This window comes from Blennius ocellaris, assembly GCF_963422515.1.
Source record: "Blennius ocellaris genome assembly, chromosome: 9".
NCBI lineage: Eukaryota > Metazoa > Chordata > Actinopteri > Blenniiformes > Blenniidae > Blennius > Blennius ocellaris.
Genome location: NC_137658.1, coordinates 29008612 through 29033075, shown reverse-complemented (window position 1 = coordinate 29033075; position 24464 = coordinate 29008612). Strand labels below are relative to the sequence as shown.

At 42.8% G+C, this 24464-nt stretch overlaps 2 protein-coding genes across 2 annotated transcripts in view; both read left to right on the top strand.

Annotated features, from left to right (window-relative positions):
* glrbb (glycine receptor, beta b) overlaps positions 1-1515 on the top strand; it is a 92604-nt gene extending 91089 nt beyond the window's left edge. The window contains exon 10 of the mRNA XM_080502332.1: positions 145-1515. Within this exon, the coding sequence (XP_080358458.1) occupies positions 145-441 (297 nt within the window). The 3' untranslated portion in view covers positions 442-1515. The remainder of the gene's footprint in view (positions 1-144) is intronic.
* A 9836-nt stretch (positions 1516-11351) lies between these two features.
* gria2b (glutamate receptor, ionotropic, AMPA 2b) overlaps positions 11352-24464 on the top strand; it is a gene marked incomplete at its 3' end in the record, with an annotated part of 103238 nt that continues 90125 nt past the window's right edge. Inside the window, 2 exon segments of the mRNA XM_080502107.1 lie at positions 11352-11460; positions 11710-11850. Coding sequence (XP_080358233.1) covers positions 11376-11460; positions 11710-11850 — 226 coding nt within the window. The 5' untranslated portion in view covers positions 11352-11375.

Here is a 24464-nt window from a genome sequence, read left to right as displayed (position 1 = left end):
TGGAAGCACTTTGTGGTGGCTCCTCTGCCTGAGGGTCTGCCCAGGGTGGTGGTGGCGGGCTGCTCAGATCATCAGTCTGACCGTATTGAGACCAATGTGTTTCCGTGGATGAACTGAAGCAGATTGTTTTCACTTCTTGTCCAGGTGGCTGAGACCCGCTGCAAGAAGGTGTGCACCTCCAAGTCCGACCTGAGGACCAATGACTTCAGCATCGTGGGCTCGCTCCCGCGGGACTTCGAACTGTCAAACTTTGACTGCTACGGGAAGCCCATCGACACCGGCTCCGCTCTCGGCAAATCGCTGGCCAAGAACAGCAAGAAACCTCCTCCGCCAAAGCCAGTCATCCCCTCTGCTGCCAAGCGGGTTGATCTGTACGCCAGAGCCCTCTTCCCCTTCTCCTTCCTCTTCTTCAATGTCATCTATTGGTCCATATACTTGTGATTATCTTGACATGATCATGAATCATGAACCTCTCAGTTAATTTATTGGTAAAGTCCAAAGTGAACACTGAGTAATGTGAAACCTGCCCACATAAATCTATATATTATTAATACTATTCTTAAAATGGCATTTATCCTAATATAAGAACATCTTTCTTTCACAAAGATGAGTATATTATAGCCTCTTGTATGAAATTATTTTATTGACTGACAGTGGTGCTTGAACGGCTGAACACAGGATTGCAGAAATCACAGCCGTCGTGATGAATATTGTGCAAACAAATCCACTAAAGTTGTTTATGTAGGAACAGAGCTGCACATGCACAGATCTGTTAAAGAGCTTTTGTAAATAGCTGCCTTTATTTCTTTTGCCCTTACCCAGTGTTTGCAGGTTTATTGATGGTCCCCTTTAACGCGACAACGATTTCCAAACTGAAAACTGAAAACTTTTTGTAATGTTTACGCGGCAGCGGTGCTCAGTCACTGAAGACGCAACTTTCTGAGAACCGCTTCCAAGGGGGAGCTTTTTGAAAATGCTAGGGCTCCGTTGGCGAAAATGACACTTTCTGGAAACTCAGAGTAAAAACACTGCATCTGCACATTCACACCACCGTCGTAGTAAATAGTTGTTGTGCACATGCTCAGTAGATGGACAATATTGTTTCTTCCAGAGTGTCATGAGACTTATCTTGACAGTCGTTGTAATAACAATCCAACTTGATGGTCTGTCCACAAGAACGTGCATGTTCTCCCGTTGTTAATGTGTATAGCAGATTGCTTGCGTGCGTGGTTTCATCACAAAGAAACAGTTCCCACGGAAACTACATTGTTTTCAATGCTTTTGCTGTCACCCTGAAAACAGACATTGCTTTCGAAAGGAAACCTTTTTAAAGATACGTTTCCATCTGACCCGTTGTTGTGTAAAAGGGGTCAGAGTTAAAACACTTTATTTGAGCTTCATTGTAATTTCCTTGCATTTTGAAGATTTTGCATGTATAGAGAGAGAGAGAGAGAGAGAGATAATTTACATACACACACGTATGTATATATATATATATATATATATACACACACACACACACAGTGGGGAGAACAAGTATTTGATACACTGCTGATTTTTGAAGTTTTCCCACTTACAATCAGCAGTGTATCAAATACTTGTTCTCCCCACTGTGTGTGTGTATATATATATATATATATATATTACAAGTTTTAGATTTTCTGGTGGTTATGATTTGCTCTTGAGAAGAAAAGTGAAATCAGTGAAACACTCCTGCTCCTGTCCAGATGGTCATGTGACACTGCCGCCCCTCCAGCCATGTAGCGTTTGACACTTTGTCCCACTTTGTTGTGTTTGTAAATGGATCGCGACACTGAGCTGCGTGTTTGTGAGAGAAAAATAAACCCTCAGATGACTTTTTGAACATGCAACGTGATTAAAAGCCACACAAAGGTTTAAATTAAACGGTTTCCTCTTTTTTTCCCCTCATGGAATGGTGAGAAAGCAGCCATATGGCTCAGACTGTTGACTCACACTTATATTATTTGGGTGCAAACAGCTTCTATTCCCACTGCCCCCACCCCCCACCCCCCACCCCCACCCATTCTACATTTGCAGGCAACACAACATGCAGCAGATGTTTCTCTCACTGAGACTCGACCTCCCCCAAATCAACCAGAGCAGCCATCAATTATTCATACAAACCTGCTTGGAAAATGACCCCCAACTATCATTGTGAGCCATGTCATACGAAATCTGTGTCCGGCCTAATGAAGCCAGGTGGACGCCCACCTCGTGTCACAACAAGGGGGTCGCATTGAAGGAGTTTGAAGCCCTTTAGGTTGTTCCTGTGATCTCGGTTGTCTTGGTGAGCACAAAATGAAAACAGCACCTCTCCCCCTCTCTCTCTCTCTCTCTCTCTCTCTCCCCCTCTCTCTCTCTCTCTCTCTCTCTCTCGCTCTCGCTCTCGCTCTCTCTCTCGCTGCTATGGTTACAGACATGGGAATAATTTAGTCTGTCGCCCACCCCTCAAAAAAAGCTGCGACACAAAGCAGCCGTCACCCAGAGACGGAACAGTGGTTTTATGCACAGTAATGAAAACATGGAATGAATTATTTGGTGTGTTTATGGTTATTTTACATTGATATGAATATTAATTTGTGCTCTCAGTGAAATCTCTCATCAGGGAGGTGTAGCGCCCCCAATGGTCAATTCTATATTGACAGATAGATATCTATGCAGATATATGCTCTCCTGGGAGAAGAACAGATGTAGGACAGGTCCTTTGGAAACTGTTGTGATGGAGATGAAATAGGTCTTTCCCTCTCATCATGTTGGAGAGATCGGAAAATATATAGACACACAATAAAAGTGTGGAGATCTACTAAATAGAAATGACCACCAAATGCAAAATGAACCAACATAGTGACCGATAATGTAATAATTTAGGCCATTTTAAAAATAGAAAGTCAAATAACTACATTTGAAGGTACTGGCATGGGATCATATTATTGGTTGATCCAAGCCCCTGAATCATGAAGATTTTAATTTAAAATAATTAATTTGTATACAGGTATTATTTTTACATTTGTATTATTGTGTAACAGAAATACATTAGTGAAGCATGTTTTTATACACTTTTGCATTTAAATGCACCCAGGCATGTTTGAGTGTGCATACAAATACCTATATATTTCTGACCTTGTGCATTTATATATAAATCTCAAAATGTATTTCTGAGTCCTTCAGTCTGCAGCAGAAATAAAATAGACACAAACATGGAGGTGAGGGAGGAAACATCTTTATCTTTTCTTTGATAAATGACTTATTTTGACACACGGTTGCCATAAACGGCACTTCGTTCTTCATGTGTTACCGTGGTAACATAAATGCCTAATGTGCGCAGGATAGCAGCAGACCATTCACATCACTTTTTTTTTTTAAGGTTTTGTGTTACTGTTCGCTGTGTGGGAGACTTTCATTCATTAACTAACCCATACTTCTCCACTTGTCCTTTATTACATATTTTGTAAGTGTATTGAAGCGTACTCCATTTGGATTATGTGACTCCGTACTAAAAGTGTAAGTGTGATGCTAATTTCTGCAGCAAACATCACAATAAAGGCCAGTCCAGCTGATCAGAGGCAGTTTGATAATGAAAATCACTGCAACAGAACATGGAATATATCAAACACAGAACCCCCAGCACCCTGCTAGTGGCACAGTTCAGTAACCTATATCACACAGGGTGTTCTCTAATCCAACATGACCTCTCACCAGGCCCCCGCCCGGCCACCAGGACCGACGCCATGACAGCCCAGCAATGATTAGTGGAGGCGCAGTGGGCGAGGAGGAGACACACGGCTTACTGAAAGCTCTTTTACTGCTTTCACACATCAATGTTGTGCTCTTGTTTGCTCCCGTAGAAAGAAATACAATGCAAACATACTTAAAATAGGAATATTGTCGAGTTTGTAGCATCCCTTAAAGATATAATCATCTTATTACTTGATACACGAATATAAAACTTAAATATAGGAATTTTTTTTCAGTTTTATCAGTTACCTCAGACATAACACACATTTCTCTTCTCCAAATGAGAGATTTCAAGTCACATGATTTTCCACTCCCTATCAGGTGCTGTGGCAGTCTGGCAGAAGAGTTTGGCACAGGAGGGCAGAAGTGTGGAGGATGCCATTTCCTGTCATTGACTGAACCAATGTGGAAAACAGCCGTGACCGTCGGTCCCGTCATTTAAAGTTAGTTCTGCTCAGCCCAGAAGACAGGGAGTACTGAGGGACAGGGATACAATGGTGAAGGAGAAAGAGCAGAAAGACCAACAGTGGAGGAGATGGAGAAAAAATATTGCTGTTCGGAGGAACCTCTCAAAATCCTTTCATGATTTGAAGCATGACTTGACGCATTTACTTTTCAAAGTAATATTTTGGCCATAACAGTATGTAATTGATTCAACCACTTGAATTAAAACTTTAAGGACGGGTTAACATCATACAAACACGTTTCAAGTGAAAATTCATAGTTATTTGACAAATGTTTTGTGTTTACACAGCAACGGCTTGAGAATGATGTTAATTTACAACAAAACGACAATTACTGAAAATGATGTAGTTGGCATGCCAGGCCACTAGTTGGTGTTGTTGTTTCTTTTGATAATGAGACCACACACACATGCAGCAGAGAACAATAGATATAAACACAAGATGCCGCCACAAAGGAACATTTGTTCTGATTGTTCAGCGACTGAGCATGTGCAGAACTACTAGTTACCATGGCAGTGGTCACATGACCAGTAGCAGCATTTCAGAAAAGTTCAGTTTTCCTCCATTTCCACGGATGCAGATTAAGAGCATTATGAAAAAGTTCTACCCTGGGAGTCGTTTTCAAAAACGTGCATTTTCAGATTCCATTTGACTGTTTTCATCCTCTAACATTACAATGTTCTGGCGACACAAACCTGCTTATCACATCCATCACACCACAATGTGGCCTCAAGACACGTTCAAACATCTTCTATTCTCTTTTCCTCTGTCTTTTTCTTTGCATGGCTCAATACACCATCTCAAACTGTGTTTCAGAAAACATCAGGATTGTTTTCCTGTTTGACTGATGATCATGTTTAGCTCATATGAATTTCCATCTATGCTTTTGCGAAGCGTCACCATACGTACTGTTGCATTTATTTTTATCTGGTACAGATAGTAGTACGTCAGGTATGCATCTGATGCAATAATGTTCGATTTTGACGTCATATCTGGGCCAAATAGCACATTGGCATAGAAATTCTAAGAAATTCAGTGACAAATGTATTTTTCTAAACCTATTAATGGTGAAATTTTTGTAATCTTAGTTGTTTGTTTTCATTTCCTGATATATTTTAATTGTCCTATATACCTGGTACATAAATATATGGATTTATTAACAAAAAAAAACTCTATAAAGGGTTAAACAAACAACAACACATCAGTTATTGTACATTTTATCAACCTGCACATCATCTCCCTGAATGCATACTAACTCAAATATTATTATGAATGTGTGCATTATTTTTCATACAAAAACATCTAGTTAGTGAACATAGATTTTGCCTCCAATGAAGACTGCTTGATCTGATTCCCTGCTTCAGATTATAAAGGGATCAAGTGTGTTTTAAGTTATTAGTCTGGAGCACTCATGTGGCCGGAGGCTTCAGGAGGTTGAGTATAAAAGACTGAAGGCTATTGACGCACGCTGACGCAGTAAAGTGTCCACTCTCAGCACTCTTTGCGACCTTGGGGCCGATCCCTGCATGTTTAACTCCCTCGAAAAACTCTTCTATTGGCAGGATGTGCTTGGCTGAGCAACTCTGCTCCATCCAAAAGGCCTCGTTTTGCATTCACATGGCCTCTCCACTGCTCAAACGGCCTTTAAGTTGCTGTCATGTCAGCAGGAGAAGCTGTTTTCAGTTCTCCGATCCACTGACACGACAGGAAATGAGCAATGCTGTCGTTTTCATGTTCATACCGTTTTTCTTTCTTTGGATTTGAGCGATGAAAGCAGAAGGAAGAGTAGAAAGCAGCTCTTCCAGTGATTAAACACCACTCACGTGAAAATGATGTTGTTACCATTCCAGGCCACAGGTTGACGCTAGTGTTTGTTTTTGTAATGAAAGCCCACACGCATGCAGCAGAGAACAATGAGCCCTGCACGTGGGAGAAAATGGACATTTGTATTTGGTCAGCTATAAAGCTACCAATATGAACTATATGTTTGTTATTGTCCATCTACTCACACATGTGCAGAAGAGCTATTTACTGCAGTCATGTTGCACAGGCGCAGAAGCAGCATTTCGAATACCGAGCGTTTCCACAACGTCTCGTTTTCACTTGTTTACACTGCAATGGAGCCCCAGCATTTTCAAAAAGTTCCTTTTTCAGTGACCCAGTTGTTCTCATGTGATGGACTGAGATCGACTACAGTAGATCCTAAGTTGGAGTAAAGGACTATAAAAGATGAATAGATGCAAAAGATCCAATGTTTTACATACGCTCTGTAACCAGGGAAAATCCTTGCTACTCATAACCCAATGAATTAAAAAATCTTTGTTCTTATGTAACGTGATAGTTATCAATCTATTTTCACCCATAGTCAGGTAACTCATGTAGGATCAGCACGGATTTATAAAACACTTTTTCATCACTTCATCAGTCCTCGAGGAAGGAAGCATGCTTTATCAATCTTTTTGAGTAAATCACTTTTTTTCTGAATTCACCCATCCTTTAATGCTGCCTGTCATAGAGCTCTGAGTTTAAAACCACCTGGATATAATGCTGATACCATTCGGATACCCGATACCTTTGGGCTACAGGTTGCAGTCCAGGAACATTTGAACACAGGTCTCATTGTAGACATTAGTGACACGATCATTTTGAACTGAGTAATACAGACTGTCCGTTGGCACTTGTACAGCCTGAACTAACCTTGTCAACTGGAATTGTCAGAAACAATCCCTCGGGAGTACAATGAATAGATGAATTCAATTCCGCAGAGCAAATCCCTTCCCATTAAATAATTAGGACTATTATCCAAAATTACAAATGAATGTTGCAGATTAGAATCTCTTGTAGGAATGTCCGCTTTTTCTGATATTGGCTCTGCAAGTGGGACACCGGAAACTCCTACGGTAGTTAGAGTTTGTCTGGTGGGATTGCAGACTTGGTCACCGGATTTTACTGTTGATAATGTTCAACTAGTTCAATCAACTACAATTTCATATGTTTTCCCATCTTGGGGTGATTTTGTTGTTGTTGAATAACGGATTGTGCTGATCCCTTTTCTCCACAGTGCCTCTGTGCTTGATTCCAATGTATTGTTTTTTGTTGTCAGTTTAGCATCATTTGTTGTTGTGGTTGTTTCATTGGTTTCATCATTGTTTGCTGTGTTATGGATGAAGATTAAGGTGTTGATGGGGTTCGAGGGTTTTGCTCTCTTGTCCATGGCGGTTACCTGTGCTGTAGGAATCGAACCCGCGAGGCTACCACTGCCCAATTGGGCTCCAGCATGAGATGGGGATTGAACCCACAACCTGCAACCCTGTGCCTGAAAGACGACCCACTCCACCAACTGAAAATCTAATTAAAAAAACATTTAGGGGAGAAAAAACTCTGAAGGTCAGTCTAGACACAGAAGTTGATTTTAAATAGATGAATCAAATCATGTGTCAGAGAACAGAGTCGTTCAGCAAGATGATACAGATCTGAAGTCTCAGCGGAGTCCAAATGATGCATGCAGAATTAACAACGGAGGAAAAGAAGCCACAAATATTATTGCATGCAGTGGCGTCCACAGCAACGATGGAAGCGTCATAATCACTGAAACGTGATGAAATGTCATGTGCCACTTCCACACAGCCAGCGTTTGTCCATCACCAGACGGGTGGACACTCCAGTGAGACATGGAAACGCTGCCGTTGTATTTTTGTCTTGGCTGCTCCGACTAAATGCCAGAAATGTAATAGCTTCTTCTGAAGCAGCCACACAGGATTTCTGCTCCACATAAACCTGAGTGCTTGAACATTTCCTTAAAGGTCACCAACTTGGGTTTTACTGCTTTGCGCTCTTCAGACTACTGGACACATTCTCACTAGCAAGTATCACATTTTACTCATTATTTTGCACAAAGATGAATACTCTTTTGTGGGTCATGATTTGATTACAACCTGCACTCATATCAAAACGAATTTGGAAGACTCCTAAGTGATGTGACATTTTAATTATCCGACGGGCCACAGCTTTGCAATATGCAGCATAAGATAATCACACTTAAATTACATTTCAGTGCAGGGGTGGAGCGAATCCATGCATGGATAAACCCCAGGCCAAGGTCACATTCCTGTGATGCTCAGCACAGGTCAATGAGTGGACAGGTAATAGGAGGATTTCAGTAAGAAAAGCAGAAGATAACTCAAATATTTGTCAGGATTATACACTGAAAAAAGAAAACACTTTGACTAACTTAACTAATTGCTTCAATTGGTAACACTTAAATTAATCAAGTTTTTTGAACTAAAAGTAATTCATTAACTTCAGTTAAAGAACTTGATTTATTTAGGTGTTTGCAATTGAAGCAATTAGTTAAGTAGGTCCAGGTATTTTCTTTTTTCAGTGTACCAAAAGCAAAACAGGAAAACTCTAGATTAATGCATGTTGGGTTGAATTTCATTGGTAATTAGAGTTAAAACATTGATTGTGATCACTGAAAATGTCAAGATGTTTAGCTTCATCTCTTAATTAGATGAATCATTCGCTCTTGTATGTTCCGAAGTCCTGGAAACGATCTCCTCAGGATCCATGGTTCCATGTAAGGTGCTGTCCGTGGTGCTGAAATCCAAGTGTTGCCTCTATCATCCCGCCTCCACCTCGTTCCCATTGTCTCAGCCTTATTAGTCTGCTCCCAGATTACTATCTCCACACTGCTTGACGACAAATATACATATTTCTGTGCAGGCTGACATGTGCATGTCAAAAAAACCGGGGAGTCAATTGCCACTTTTTTCCTGTCAGATGAGGCATTGCTCTCCTCTTTTTAACCCGGTTCATTATGGCATCCGGACCGTGCATATATTTGCAGCGGATTTGTATATAGAAAGTGAAAATAAGCAGTGGATCAAAGTTAAACAGGAGATTCATTTGATGGCACTTTCTGGAGGGTGAGAATGATGGCCCCCAGCTGCCGCACTTAATGAGTTTTCACAGTAAGACACGTTGACCTTTAACACGCTGCAGACAGCCTTGGGTTTTTTTACCTGACCAAAGACATTTAATGGTCATAATCATAGTTTTGTGTGTGTGTGTGTGTGTGTGTGTGTGTGTGTGTGGATAGTAATATCACTGTTTTCTGACAGTCGTACCAAACAATTTAGAATATTTACATTATTTCTTCTTGGAACTTAAATGAAAAAAAAAGTGAACTATAAACCAAATATAAACTTTTTGATTTTTTATTTGAATCAAATAAAATCAGCATACAGAGATGACATGCGTTTATAGTGGTAAAAGTGTGCATAAACTTATACATTCCACTCTTGAAAGTTATTAGTTATCTTGCCATGTCAACTACAAGGTCAGAGGAATTTTTCAGACCTTTAGTAGCAACAGCAGTTCACATTTCAACACACACTGTCTGATCTGGGAGAAACTACAGATGAAGAATTTTGTTTTTTTTGTTTTAATGCCAAAAGTTATGAAATCTTCATGATTAAATCTACATTAAAACATTTTAATAATGGATTAAGTTCAATGTCCACAAAGGATTTCCATCTTTTGCATGTGTATTTTTTTCTCTTTGGATTTTCGTGCATCCAAAATTGCAACAAATGACTCGTCTTTGCATCATTTGGCAAATCTGCTGAAAGATCTGAAACCATTTCATGTTTCTCCTCTACATAATGGTGGCGATGGTGTGTTGTTTCTCAGAAGCTCATTATCTCTGCATGTTTTTCTTAGTTTCACCCTCACAATGGAGCCTTGATGGGATTCCCACCTCACCAGCTGTACACTGGCTTCCTCCTACTGCTGTGTCACTCATTTATTTATACATTCTTCAACATGTTGTGATACACAGAATGATTGATTGTGACTTCAGCAGGCAACTTGGAAACCAATGAGCTTCAATAACTTATATTATTTGAATCTTTAAATATCTCCCTCAAAGTCAGAGACTTATGCTCAAACATTGTAATCACCAGAAGGATCTATCAATCTATCTGTCTATTGATCACTATATCTATCAATCTATTTATCTAGAACTTTGTGGGGTAATAAGGCAGGTTGTATATGTAGAGGGCAAAGGTGACATGAAGAGGAAGGCACAGGTAGAGGGAAAGGGAATAATTCCCACCAGACCAGTGAACAGACGAAGACGACAAAGATACAAAAATTAAATAGGAAAAGTCTGTGTGTGTGTGTGTGTGTGTGTGTGTGTGTGTGTGTGTGTGTGTGTGTGTGTGTGTGTGTGTGTGTGTATATATATATATATATATATATATATATATATAAATTATATTTTTTGAACTAAAATAAAAAACAATGACTTATAGAAGTCAAAAGACAATAAATTAGGGATGCACCTTTACCACTTTACCAGACAAGTACAAATATGAGCACTAGCCTTTAGCTACATCCAGGTTGTATCGAGGATCTTGTACACTACAAGAAATCTGTGCAGTATCAGGCCCAATATCCAACATTAGTATTGGTGCATCCCTAGAAAAAATATAATCACTGAGTAAACATTCTAATGGTGTAAATATTGATGAGAGACATCAGAGGCAAACTTGGTGCTTTAATGACTTTTGGTGTCCCCGGGGTTTGGTGCCCATTGTTCCTCGCCGGAAGTGATCTGGATGCGCACCTGATGTCAAGTATATCAGGTGCGCGTGATTAGAGTTCATACAGCCACCTTGTGACTGTAAAAGAGCTGGCACTGTGCTTTATAAATATAGAAACTCTAAGCTTTATTATTATCTGACTGAGTCACTGCTGAACAATAAATCTTGAAAAAACAAAGGGAATAAACGGAGGCGCTCTGTCATTTCCATTTCTATCTGAAGCGAGAAGTTCGTCAACTGGTTGACTCTCGGCTCTTTCCGTCTCTGTCCGCCTTCTCATTAACATTCCTCACTAGTGGGTGTGATGCTGAGATCTGTGCGCTCAGAGGAGGAATCAGCTGCCGGTAGGAGGGAGGAGAGGAAGGAGACTCAGCAGACCGACGGACGGCGCAGGCGACCATTCCTCCACTACTGGGCTCTTTTCACGGACGCGCGAAACGCTCCTTTCTTCTTCCGTTTCTCCCCAAAGCCCAACATCTTTAATATGTGTCGGATCTAACGTCTCCGGAAAGGAATAAAGGAATAACGGACTCCCCTGGTGGATGTGGACATGGAGAAGATAGTGAATTTATCCGTTTCTGTGCTCCTGGTTTTATGGGGATGCGCGCTCGGAGGCTCGCCCAGTGTTCAAATTGGTAAGTATCCATTTCTTCAAAGGAATTTTTTTTTTTTAACCCAAATTGTGTGCGTAAAATAGCAGGAGAGAGAGAGAGAGAGAGCGAGAGAGAGAGAGAGAGAGAGAGAGAGAGAGAGAGAGAGAGAGAGAGAGAGAGAGAGAGAGATAGAGAGAGCGAGAGAGATGCAGAGGGGAAAAAAGAAGCTTAAAAACCTCTGTCACAGTTTACATGTGTGCAGGTGTGATAGATGTTTTCTGTTTATTTCAGGGGGACTCTTTCCAAGGGGCGCGGATCAAGAGTACAGCGCGTTTCGGATAGGAATGGTTCAGTTTGGCACCGCGGAATTCCGACTGACGCCTCACATTGACAATCTGGAAGTGGCCAACAGTTTTGCTGTTACCAATTGTTGTAAGTCACAAACATATTTTCAGTATCTTTTTTTTTTTTTTTCTCGTTTTATCTTATTGCGTCCCAGTAAACCTTGATTTCCAGTTTCACCGTTTCTTTACTGCTTACATTCAAATCGGAATAATCCGAGCCTTCTAATCTGGATTGTCGCTGCAAACACATCGAGGCGATGACCTGGGAGTTGACGGGAATGTGAACAGCGGAGGCAGGAGAGAAAGTTGGTTTCCACAGTAACAGTCAATCACATACATCCGGTTTTCATTCCTTCAGATTGAAGCATCAGACGGATTACAAGGCAAAAGAACATAGAGCATTAATAAATTAATCTAACAATTGTTTCAAAAACCAGTCCCTCCCCACCCCCCCACCCCCCAAGCGAATTAAACTGTCAACATTCTAACTATTCATATTGTTCTTGCCTCTATATTACCATATTACTTTTTTCTTATTCAATTCTGGAAAAACAGACCTTATCTAATGTGCTTGGTCGGTGTTGGACTCGGCGAAGCCCTCTTTTTTTGTTGCTTTGTGCCATTTTTGATTCAGAACAAAGGCTGTTTTTATATTGCTGGTCCCTACAGGACCGAATGTATGTGTATGGATGTGAAACGTGTCCCACACAGACGATGGGGATGGTTTAACGGGGTGCTGGGGTTTAATGTGATAAGTCAAGGGTGGAAATGTCACGCCTTTGTTGAGGGGTTTCTTTTTTCTGATGCTCCACTCGGCAGCCTGTTGGACTCAGAGCCGATCAGATTCACTACTTCAAAAAAATGTGTAAGTTGATTTTAATTATGTAGTTTGAAATGAATGTTTGTGTGGGGTTTGACAGGAGAGGGGGGTCCAGAGACCCACATGCCCTCCTCCATCTCTGTGGTTTTAGCCCATGAATGAATGAAAAGGCATTGTATGAAGAAGAAAAAAACATTATTTCTATTCCTGTCACCTGAGTCACGACACTTTAGTCTACCACATATTTTATTCTCACCAAGTTTCTGATTTATTCCTGCGTTTTCCCCTTCAAAGTGCCTCGTCTCCTCCTCAGAGTTTCTTCAGGCTTTCTTTGACGGAGCTGCAACAAGCAGCCTGATTATAAGGTCTCTATTTTTAATAGCTGCTCTCTGTGCGTTTCATTAGGCGGTTGCCAGGCGACTGCTCCTCTCTGCAGTCTCTTAAACATAAATCAAAGCGTATGATTGGTGCGCGCCTCCGTCCAATCCATTTCATTAGCGACTCAGACCCTCCTCACCGCCCTCAGACCTCCGTCTGGTCCGGGGACACACGAACCCTGGACCAGATCTGTTTGCTTTTGAAAATACTTTTTTATTCCTCGGTCATCCGGTTCCTGTGTTCATCCACGAGAACGCGCGTCTGTTCATAAGTGCGCAGCACCGTGCTTAATGTGCGCACTGTCGGACTTGTGCATACATTTTACAGTGTGTGTGTGTGTGTGTGTGTGCGTGTGTGTGTGTTGGTGGTGGTGGTGGGGGGGGGGGGGGCTTTCTGTGGCTTTTCTCTCAGTACTTCAGTTTCTTAAAAAAATACATGTTTGGATTTAATTTGTGACTCATTTGGCTGAGTGTGTTGATCTGCCTACTGGGATCAGTTGAAGTATGATGAAGTGCTGTAGAAGATTTAGAGATTAAATTACAATCCCTCCACACACAAAAAAAGTCTTTTGGAGACACATTAGGTACCGATCACTCTTTCACTCTGTCTTGGTTAACATCCTGGACTTGGAGTTGGTATTTTAAATCAGCATTAAAGCAAATTAGCAGTCAGACTGTTCCCGTAAAGAAAATACACTTCCTGTATGATACTATATGATATCTGACACAGATGGACTGTGCTGTCTGTTTTATTAGTAAAATTCAGTGTATGCAAGACTGCCATCATAAATCATTGCTCTGCAGTCTTTGGCTAAGCACATAATTGAATCCTCTGGTATTAACGTCTGGATCTCCTGCTCAGTGGATTGTGCTAAGCAGTTGACTCCTGTGAAAATTATGAAGGTTTGAGGAGCGACCTTTGACCCGAACCTTGACTACGTCAGCTACACTCCAGTTCTGGCTGCTCCGCCTCTCAGGTGGCACTTTGCCCTGAGCTGTGCGTTGGTGTCACCGACCCCAGGTGAAAACAGAAAACGAATATGTGACCGGATGCAGAGAGCCACTGTCAGGAGTGTCTGCAGAGGGTGGCTTTCCAAACATGTGTGTGCATGAACAGTGTGTTTCTCTTCTAATTGACCTCTTGAGTGGGAGCCATAAGTAGGTGAGTGAGACTGGGATGAGGGTGGGGGCGGGGCTGATTGAAAGTGTGTGTGTGTGTGTGTGTGTGTGTGTGTGTGTGTGTGTGTGTGTGTGTGTGCCCGTGGGAGGGAGCGGGGTTGGCTCTTAAAGCCAGTAGATGGCAGTCTGCCTCTCAAGCCACCTCTTTCTGTAATTATCGCACATTAAAAGCAGCACTTTGTCTTTTGTTAAAATGCACTTTTTGCGAAGTGGCGGAGGAGAGAGGGGCTCGGGGAGGGCTCGGATTTATTTTTTAAGTTGATGAGCGACACTGAAAAACAGCTTGTTTGTGTGAGCTGGCTGTCAGGGTACGGAAGCAATCACACATTTTTATTCTAATCTGGACACAGAAAATCTGATTAGTCCTGGATTAATAGGGAACGCTGAGAAGACTCTAAAAAGTAAATCCAATTAGATTTTGAGCACACTGTTGAACCTGAGTGACAGATTTACTTACATGCTGTTTCTGAAAGAGCCCTTATTTGGCAGCAAAGGTCATTTTGATTGGGACTCTTTTTATTTGCACTACATGGTTTGATAAAGTGCATGACTTTCATGTATTTGTAAGAAATGGGGCCAGCACATCTGGATCAGTGTCTCCCAGACACACCACAGTGGATGTCCTTGGCCTGTGCAGCAGTGTGCTTCATCAACGCAGTGTGTCAGAGACAGTGGGAGGATGCATGATGATACATCCCTCCATTAATAACTGTTCATCTGGATGCCAACACCAGAGAGACTCACTGTGTGTGTTCCTGTGAGTGTGTCTACAGTGTGTGTGTGTGTGTGTGTGTGCGTGTGCGTGTACGTGCGTGCGCATGCCATTATGTCAGAGCGCTGTCCACCCAGTGCAATAACATCAAGACAGTCTTGTTTAAAGTTTTCAGGATTACAGCCACAGACTCAACGTGACGGACACACCCAGAAACTACATTGCTGATTAAAAAATAGAACAGATTGTCGTGATGTCGCATGCCTCTCAGTTTAGTCGTGTAATTCCTGCATTGACAGAAACACTTGAGTTTTAAATATGTAGACAATTCCCAGACAGGGATTATCGCCTACCGATGATATCAAACTGCATCATGGGAAACATGAGGCCCAGCACTGTGTATTAGAGATGACTACAAGTTGGTTTCTGCTGGTCGTTGTATTTCAGTTTCCCTTTCTGGAAGCTCTCCTGATGCCTTTTGTATTGTTTCTTACCCTTTGTGTCTGCTATTGATTGCAGACTCTAAAAAAGGTCGGTCCTGCTTATATTAGAGCAGCAGCGCTGAATGGCAGGGTAACAGCTGTAATGAGATGAAACATTTCATGAAACATTTTCTTCGATTTCGTTTCAGTGCCATTGTGTGGCAACAATGAGGGTGTGAAATGAAGTTGAGGTTTAAATCTGGGGCTTAAATCTGCAGTTTGTTGTTTGAAGTAATGCCACTCATGGGCATCAGGTGACAATAGTGAGTCACTGTCGCTTTGTCCACAGCTATTTAGTTTCTGTTTGATTGTTTTTTTTTAACAAAAGCATCAGTCTCTGGTGTGTTTATGATATTGGCCCCATTTACATGACAGCATTTCAAGTGAAGATGCATCATTTTTATGCTTTCGTTTTGGGAAAAGTTTTACGTTTACCCTCGGGTGTTTTAAAAATGATTTCACAAAAACACTGACAATGCTGGACCACTAGAGGGTGCTGTTGTCTACTTACACATGTGCAAAAGAACAATTTACAAGGTTGTGGTGTGCATCACCTGCAACAGCGTTTTTTCCACTGTTTCCATGGAGACAGAGTTGGAGTGTTTTCAGAAAGTTGAGTTTTCATAAACTCTGAGCATCATTGTTGTGTAAACAACGCAAAGGACAAAAGGAAAAAAGAAAAAAAAGGAGATGCGAGATTTACTGGAGGCTGAGCTAAATTGTTACCCTGGCAACTTCAAACGTATTCACAGAAAAGGTCTTGTACCAATTTTTTATTTGCGTGTCAGAAACTGGAAGTTGCTTTAAATCAAGGAATTACGTGCAAACAACCTCAGCAGCATGTTATACTTTTTACAATGAATGTGCAAAGTGTCACCCCGTGAACAGCAGCTCTGTGAACTCGCATCACGCCGTTGTTCTGTTCTCACTTTTTCTCTAATTGTACAAATGACCGGGATGCAGCTCAGCAATGTTCAATGAAAGTCTTGGTGGCTTTGATAATTAAAAACCAACATGGACCTCACCGATCAATGAGGAGTGACCATCTGAGCTTATCAAGGGACAAACTCTGGAGCCATTATTTTAATCTATATTGTGCCACATCTTTATAAATCACCACATAAATGTTGTGTATAAATGAGGTCAAAGTAATTTCAATTAAATATAAATGAATCTCTTCAATGTGTAAAAAGTAAGGTTTTTTTCCCGACTCAACACTGCACAGTGTTTCTCTCTAATTTGATCAGATTAATGTCACATTTCAGTTCAGGGGCCACAAACACTCCAGTTTCATCTTGAGTGGGCTGGACAGGTAAAATAGTGCAATAATAAACTTTAAATGGAAACTTCGAAGTATTCCTTGTTGTGACGCAGAGTATATAATTTGAATGAAACCTTATAAAATACAGTGAAATGTCTAAAAATCTTCTTGTAGCTGTTGCATTATGGGTGTTTTTTACAAACACACCTGGCAGCATGGATTTGAGCCTTGTATTTATTTAAAAAGTCAATGTTTTCTTTGAAATGTTGACAATCTGCTTACTGGTTTTGGCCGGTTTCGGTTCATTGGCCTTATGTTTGACACCCCTGGGATAAACAGTCTGAATAAATGCAGTGTAAAAAGTCTCTGGGTGGTTTAGTTGAGTATTTTTAAACAACAGTACTCATGCATATATCATAACTGGAGAAGTATTGTATTATCATACTTATTATTTTTTAGTATTTTTTTCTATGGAATTGTGTTATATGAGCAGATTTGAGGCAAATTAGCTTGAACAAGATGATATCTTGAATCCACAGTCCATCTGTTAAATAAGTCCCCTATTATAAGTGTTGTTCCATATAGAAAAAAAACCTCTTTAGAATTACACATTTTAAAGGTGGTAATTCAGTATATTTAATTGACAACTAGCAGAATTGCATATTAACCCAAAACAGACATTTTAAACAATATTAAAACATTTAGTTAACTCATAGCTCAAAGATAAGGACTCGCATTCAGATAACTCCGGTAAACTTGTCGAAGGAGATCAACTTAAAAGGATCAAACAAACTATCAGCACTTTTTGGAAGAGGAATGAGATGATTAAAGCGAGTCCCGACATCAATAGGGGGCGCAAAGAGGTGTTGCCCCCCTCACGCAGACTGTTCCGCCCCCTCAGTTAAAATGTAGTATTTTATTTTTTCATATATATTGTTTTCAGTCTATGATGTGCTCAAAACAACCCTAAACTTGGAAGAAACTCTACTGACTTGTTAAAACCATAATAAACACTTTTATAAATGCAAATTCCGAGTTTTCAGTGGTCCTTGAACCCACCACACGATCACGCGCCTGATGTAATCTTATCAATCTGCCACAAAAGCCCCGTTTCCACCGCACAAAAACCGGTTCGCGTGTCACGACAGGAATGCGGTCTGAACCGCTCCAGACCGCTCCAAAGGCGACCGCTTTTCCGCTCCCCTTCCGTTGGGGTACCAGGACCACGGAACGGGTCTGAGTTTGAGGAGCTGTCTGCTGATTGGTCAGTGATTTACGACACGCCCTCAATATGTTAATGTGTCGGCTGAATCCTCTGCTGTCAGTGTGGTCAGCTGTGCTCTGGTTGTTTTTAGTTTCATTTTCTTTTCTTTGCTGCTCAACTTTAGTGTTTGTGGTGAAAGAGCGACTAGAGGCAGGGGGAGACCGGGGGGAGGGACTTTGCACTGCGTTGGAGTTTTCTGTTTGCAGCATAGCGCTCGCCGTGGCGTCCGGGACACGGGAGCCTTAAGCTTTCGGCTCCGGCGCTGATCGCACTCCGGCAGCGCCGCTTCTCTGCATCGCGTCCGTGGTCAGTCCCCGCAATGCAGCGGCACTGACCATGGTTGAACAGAATGCTGACCGCCCCTGCCTTGCGTTTGAACAGAAAACACAGACCCGCGCCGCTCCGCCGTTACACGGCGCGAGGCGAGCGCCGCTCCGCCGATACATGGTGCGAGGCGAGCGCCGCGCCGCTCCGTGGATCTGTGGTTTCTATTCAAAAGCGAGGCAGAGGCGGTCAGCTTTCTGTTCAACCACGGTCAGTGCCGCTCTATCGCGGGGACGGACCACGGAAGCGATGAAGAGGAGCTCGAACCTTGGAGCTCGGTGCCTCCGTGTTCCGGCGCTGAGCTGCTGGAGTGCGATCAGCGCCGAAGTGGAGAACCTCCTGTGTTTGAGCAGAAAGCTCAAGACTCCCGTGTCTCTGCCTCAGCCAACCGGGGGGAACGCTCCGGCAACTTGCAAGTCGCTGGAGCGTTCGCTCTCAGAACCAACACGGAAGTTGTGGCTGCAGCTCTGCCGCTGCAAAAAATAACAGGTTTTTTTTGCCGCTGCAAAAAATACCAGTTAACTAAACAACAAGTGCAAAGTAGAGGATGTAAACAACAACAGAGGATTCATAAGATCTAGATCTGACGACTTTCTTTTCTGTTGTAACGTCACATATCTGCAGAGCTCATAAGCCCCGCCCACTTTTTAAGCTCCTCTCTGCGGTGGAAGCTGGCTGGTCAGAAAATGAGGCTAAAAAGCCTCTGTGGCTCTTAACTTGCCCTGAATACGGCCTCCAACCAAGCCCTTATTGCTCCGCCCTCCAAAAATACAAGACAGTATGTACTTTTACACAGTGATTGAAAGGTCTCAGTATGCAGTCACTTCCTGTCTGCTCTTCCTCTTTGGAGGCCAGTCGCTCAGAGAAGAAGAAACATGGAACCTCACTGAGCTCCTGTCGAGAGTAGTGACCTCAAATTCAAACATGAATGTCAATGTTCAGTGTGTTTTTCTTTTTTTTTTTGGCTGTTCTGGAAATTTGGGGCATTTGTCAGATACTCTGAGTATCTGTATTCGTTCTTTGCATTCACAGTGAACATTAATTGATCACACACATCATTTCAAAATCAATCAAGGAAACACAATGTGAACCGTCTTTGTTCTTATATTTACTGAATCAAAATGAGTTTTGGAGTATTTGCTGGAGGTAAAATGTGGGCGATCATCGCTCTCATTAGGATTCTCTCTGTCCAGCTCTGAATAAAGGACGGATGATGTAAGAGGGAGTCATCTAATAGGCTTTCAATGCCAGACGGCTCAGGAATACTATTTCACAGCCAATGCACAGCATCTCCCTCTCAGGAACAATGTCTTATCAATTCTTTCATGGTGACATGTGTTCATGTTTTTATTTTTAACCCAAGTGGGTGGGGGTGGGGGGGTTGGGGTCACTGGTTCTGTGATACAAAGAGTCTGTCCACGGAAAACAGATGCTTATACTGGAAAGATGGAGCCAAAGCTTTATGCTTGGTCCTCTATCGAGATGTCCCCTCGAACATGTATAATCAGAAGAATAAAAAGCTATTCACCTTTCTGCAGACTTTTATCAAACATATCAACAATTAACTACGTGGCTTTGGTGCTTCAGGATGTGAGCTTGTTTGGTAGTGGAGATGTGAATGAGTGAGACAGTGAGAGCTGTCGTCTCTTAAGCCCCGTTTTCAAGTCGAAAGGCTAAACTCTTGTTGTGTTTTGGTGTTTTCTGTGTGTTTGCATGACAACGATGTTCAGATCCACTGAAAATGCAACTTTGTGAAAATGACATCCAAGATGGAACTTTTTGGTTCAACTATGTCGCCATGGAAGGAGGAACTTTTCTGAAAAGGCTTCCAGTAGTGTACATGTACACCTTGGCTATAGTAACATCTGCTCTGCACATGCTCAGTAGAGGCAATCAGAACACATTTCCCTACATGGTGTCATGACTCCCAGTTCATATTCCCCTGGACTTAGTTTTATTTTGACAGTCACCACAACAACAATCCAAATTGGTAGTTTTATTTTGACAGTCACCATAATAACAATCCATCTTGGTACTTTTATTTTGACAGTCACTGTAATAATAATCCAACTTGGTAATTTAATTTTGACAGTCACCATAATAACAATCCAACTTGGTAGTTTTATTTTGACAGCCACAGTAATTACAATCCAACTTGGTAGTTTTATTTTGACAGCCACAGTAATTACAATCCAACTTGGTAGTTTTATTTTGACAGCCACAGTAATAACAATCCAACTTGGCAGTTTTATTTTGACAGCCACAGTAATAATAATCCAACTTGGTAGTTTTATTTTTACAGCCACAGTAATAACAATCCAACTTGGCAGTTTTATTTTGACAGTCACCATAATAACAATCCAACTTGGTAGTTTTATTTTGACAGCCACAGTAATAACAATCCAACATGGTAGTTTTATTTTGACAGTCACCACAATCCATCATGGTCGTCTATCCAATCCATTTTTTGAGCAGTGTATAATTTATTGGGGGGGTGGGGGGGATATTTTGGTTTATGGTGGAATGGTAACCGGTCCTGGGTTCTTCTTTCCACTAAAAAAAGAACATTTTAGATAATTCAACTGCTGGATGAACGTGTTCAATAGAAGACTACCCTAAATTCCGGACTATAGCCGCTACTTTCCCCCACACTTTGAACACTGCGGCTTTTACTACGGTGCGCTCATACATGTTTTTTTTTTGTTTTTTTTCGTGGCGCGAGAAAGATTTTGCCTAGCAACCGTAGACCAATCAAATGAATGAGTAGTTCACAGAGGTCCAATGGAATTGTTTGATCAATCAAGTGCACTTTATTATTGTAAATCAGTCATTTGTACTCATCAACATGGAAAATAATGAAGAAAAGCATCTGGTGCGGCTTTTAAGTTAAAGGCCATCAATCTGGTGGTTGAAGAAGGAAATCGAGCTGCAGCAACTGCTGGTGATGAAGAGGATGGACTGCTGGTGATGAAGAGGATGGACTGCTGCGTGATGAAGAGGATGGCGTGCTGCGTGATAAAGAGGATGGCGTGCGTTCAAGTGACAGCGACAACCCTCACTTCGGAAAACAACGTCAAGCCAGCCCCCACTCAATTTAGCGGTGCGCGTATACACTATGCATTACCGTAAGAGCAAACCCAGACCTATTTCAGAACAAGAAGGCCGTTGCTGGGCTAATCCCCCGCCGGAGGGCTTTATATTTTCTCACAAAGCCAGCTCTAAGGCAGCACACTTGGTGCACTAGAGGGTGTTCCATGGGTCCTAGTAGATAATTATGTAGAATCTGAAAGGTCTTCTTCATAAGCTATGTCAAAATACGTCTCCAGAGCCCAAAAGGTGTTTTTATGCACTTAGTGACCCTGCGACCTGATATGCAAATGAGGTCATGGTCACCATGGTGCCCCTTCTCCCCAGGTGGAGTGTCCATGTGTGAAGTTTGGTGACTGTGGGCCCAGGAACTGCTGAGAAATGAGGAGAAATGTTTATATGAAAATACATGTAATGTGCAACCATGACGAGCAAACTTCAGACCCTACCAATCTTCAAGGTCAAGATCAGGTCACTTGGTGTACTGGAGGTTATGCCTGGAGTGTGTATCATGTGTGTATAAAATTTCAGAGCCCTAGCTCAAAAACCTAGGCCTCCAAAGCCCAAAATGTGTTTTTAAGCACTTCGTGACCCTGTGACCTACTTAATATGCAAATTAGGTCAAGGTCACCATAGTATCCCTTCCCCCTCTGAGATGTATCCACATGTGAAGTTTGGTCACTGTGGGCCCAGGGGTTGCCAAGATATAGGTAGAAACGTTCGAACGGACGGACGGACGGACGTACGGAGACTGTTTCAAGATCCCCCTTCGGGGCCTATCGGCTACGGCGGGGGATAATAATAAAGTGACGTTTAAATGAACGAGATTAATTCAGATAGTTGATGAAACACAAATTAATACTATAACTAATAACAACAAAGAAAATAAATTTATGTATCGTTGATACAAACTAATAAAAAATGAAATTAATAAAACTATTGCCAACAGAAGCAAAACATTTTTTTTTTATTAGTATTAATGTTTTTATAATACTATAGATATAAACCCACTCTGATCACGTTATTAAAATTAAAGGCCCAGTAGAACAGTAGGTCTTGGAGAAATTCAGACTCATTTAAGATCAGATTGATAGTAGACCTGATAAGGTGTATAAAATAAGAGCCCTCTGACAGCTTATCTGGGCTTGAATGACTCTGATTTCAGACTCATTTTAAATGGAAGTCCCCTGTTGTCATCAAACCAATCCACATCAAACTGATAGTAGACCACTCCAGGATGCCACGTACCAAGTATCAGCCAGATCTGATGTGGTAGTTCAAAACAAGAGCCTTTTGAACTACCACACCCGAGCAACATTCATGCCAAATTTGAAGTGATATTAAATGGAATTTCCACGTTATCATTGAACCATTTCAATTCAGACTGATAGTAGGACACCCCAGGATGACACACACCAAGTATCAGACCGATCTGATGTGGAATTTCAAAATAAGAGTGTACTGAAATAGCACATCTGAGCACCAAGATGTGCTATTTCAGTACAGTCTGATATCCATCCATCCATCCATCCATTTTCTGCCGCTTATCCGGGTCCGGGTCGCGGAGGCAGCAGTCTGAGCAGAGTTGCCCAGACTTCCCTCACCCCAGACACTTCCTCCAGCTGCTCCGGTGGCACCCCAAGGTGTTCCCAGGCTAGCCGAGAGACATAGTCCCTCCAGCGTGTCCTAGGTCTGCCCCGAGGCCTCCTACTGGAGGGACATGCCTGGAACACCTCCCTAGGGAGGCGTCCGGGGGGCATCCGAAATAGATGCCCGAGCCACCTCAGCTGGCTCCTCTCGATGTGGAGGAGCAGCGGCTCTACTCCGAGCTCCTCCCTGGTGACTGAGCTCCTCACCCTATCTCTAAGGGTGACTGAGCTCCTCACCCTATCTCTAAGGGTACGCCCAGCCACCCTACAGAGGAAGCTCATTTCAGCCGCTTGTATCCGGGATCTCGTTCTTTCCCCAAACTGGACCCCCTCCGACCCCTGGCTGTGCCAAGAAATTCTGTGCATGTATGTAATGAACAGAATCAATGACAAAGGACACCCCTGCCAGAGGCCAACGTGCACTGGGAACAGGTCCGACTTACTGCCGGCAATGTGAACCAAACTCCTGCTCCGGGAATACAAGGACCGAACAGCCCTCAACAAAGGGCCCCGGACTCCATACTCCTGGAGCACAACCACAGGACATCTGGAGGGACGCGGTCGAACGCCTTCTCCAGATCCACAAAACACATGTGGACTGGTTGGGCGAACTCCCATGAACCCTCAAGCACCTGGTGGAGGGTATAGAGCTGGTCCAGTGTTCCACCATCAGAAGAACCTGGTGGAGGGTATAGAGCTGGTCCAGTGTTCCACCATCAGAAGAACCTGGTGGAGTGTATAGAGCTGGTCCAGTGTTCCACCATCAGGAGAACCTGGTGGAGGGTATAGAGCTGGTCCAGTGTTCCACCATCAGGAGAACCTGGTGGAGGGTATAGAGCTGGTCCAGTGTTCCACGACCAGGACGAAAACCGCATTGTTCCTCTTGGATCCGAGGTTCTACTAACGGCCGGACCCTCCTCTCCAGTACCCTGGAATAGACTTTCCCGGGGAGGCTGAGGAGTGTGATCCCTCTGTAGCTGGAACACACCCTCCGATCCCCTTTTTGAAGAGAGGGACCACCACCCCGGTCTGCCAGTCCAGAGGTACTGTCCCCGCCCGCCACGCGATGTTTCAGAGACGAGTCAGCCACGACCGTCCCTGCACATCCAGAGACTTAACGAACTCTGGGCGAATCTCATCCACTCCTGGTGCCTTGCCACCGAGGAGCTTCACAACAACCTCGGTGACTTCAGCTTGGGAAATGGACGAGTCCGCCTCTGAGAACCCAGCATCTGCTTCCTCAATGGAAGACGTGGTGGTGGGATTGAGGAGGTCCTCGAAGTATTCCTTCCACCGCCCAACGATATCCCCAGTTGAGGTCAACAGCTCCCCACTTCCACTGTAAACAGTGTTGGTGGAGAACTGCTTCCCCCGCCTAAGGCGCCGGACGGTTTGCCAGAATTTCCTCGAGGCCGACCGAAAGTCCTCCTCCATGGCCTCTCCGAACTCCTCCCAGACCCGAGTTTTTGCCTCCACCACAGCCCGGTCTGCAGCTCGCTTGGCCTGCCGGTACCTGTCGACTGCCTCGGGAGTCCTATGAGCTAACA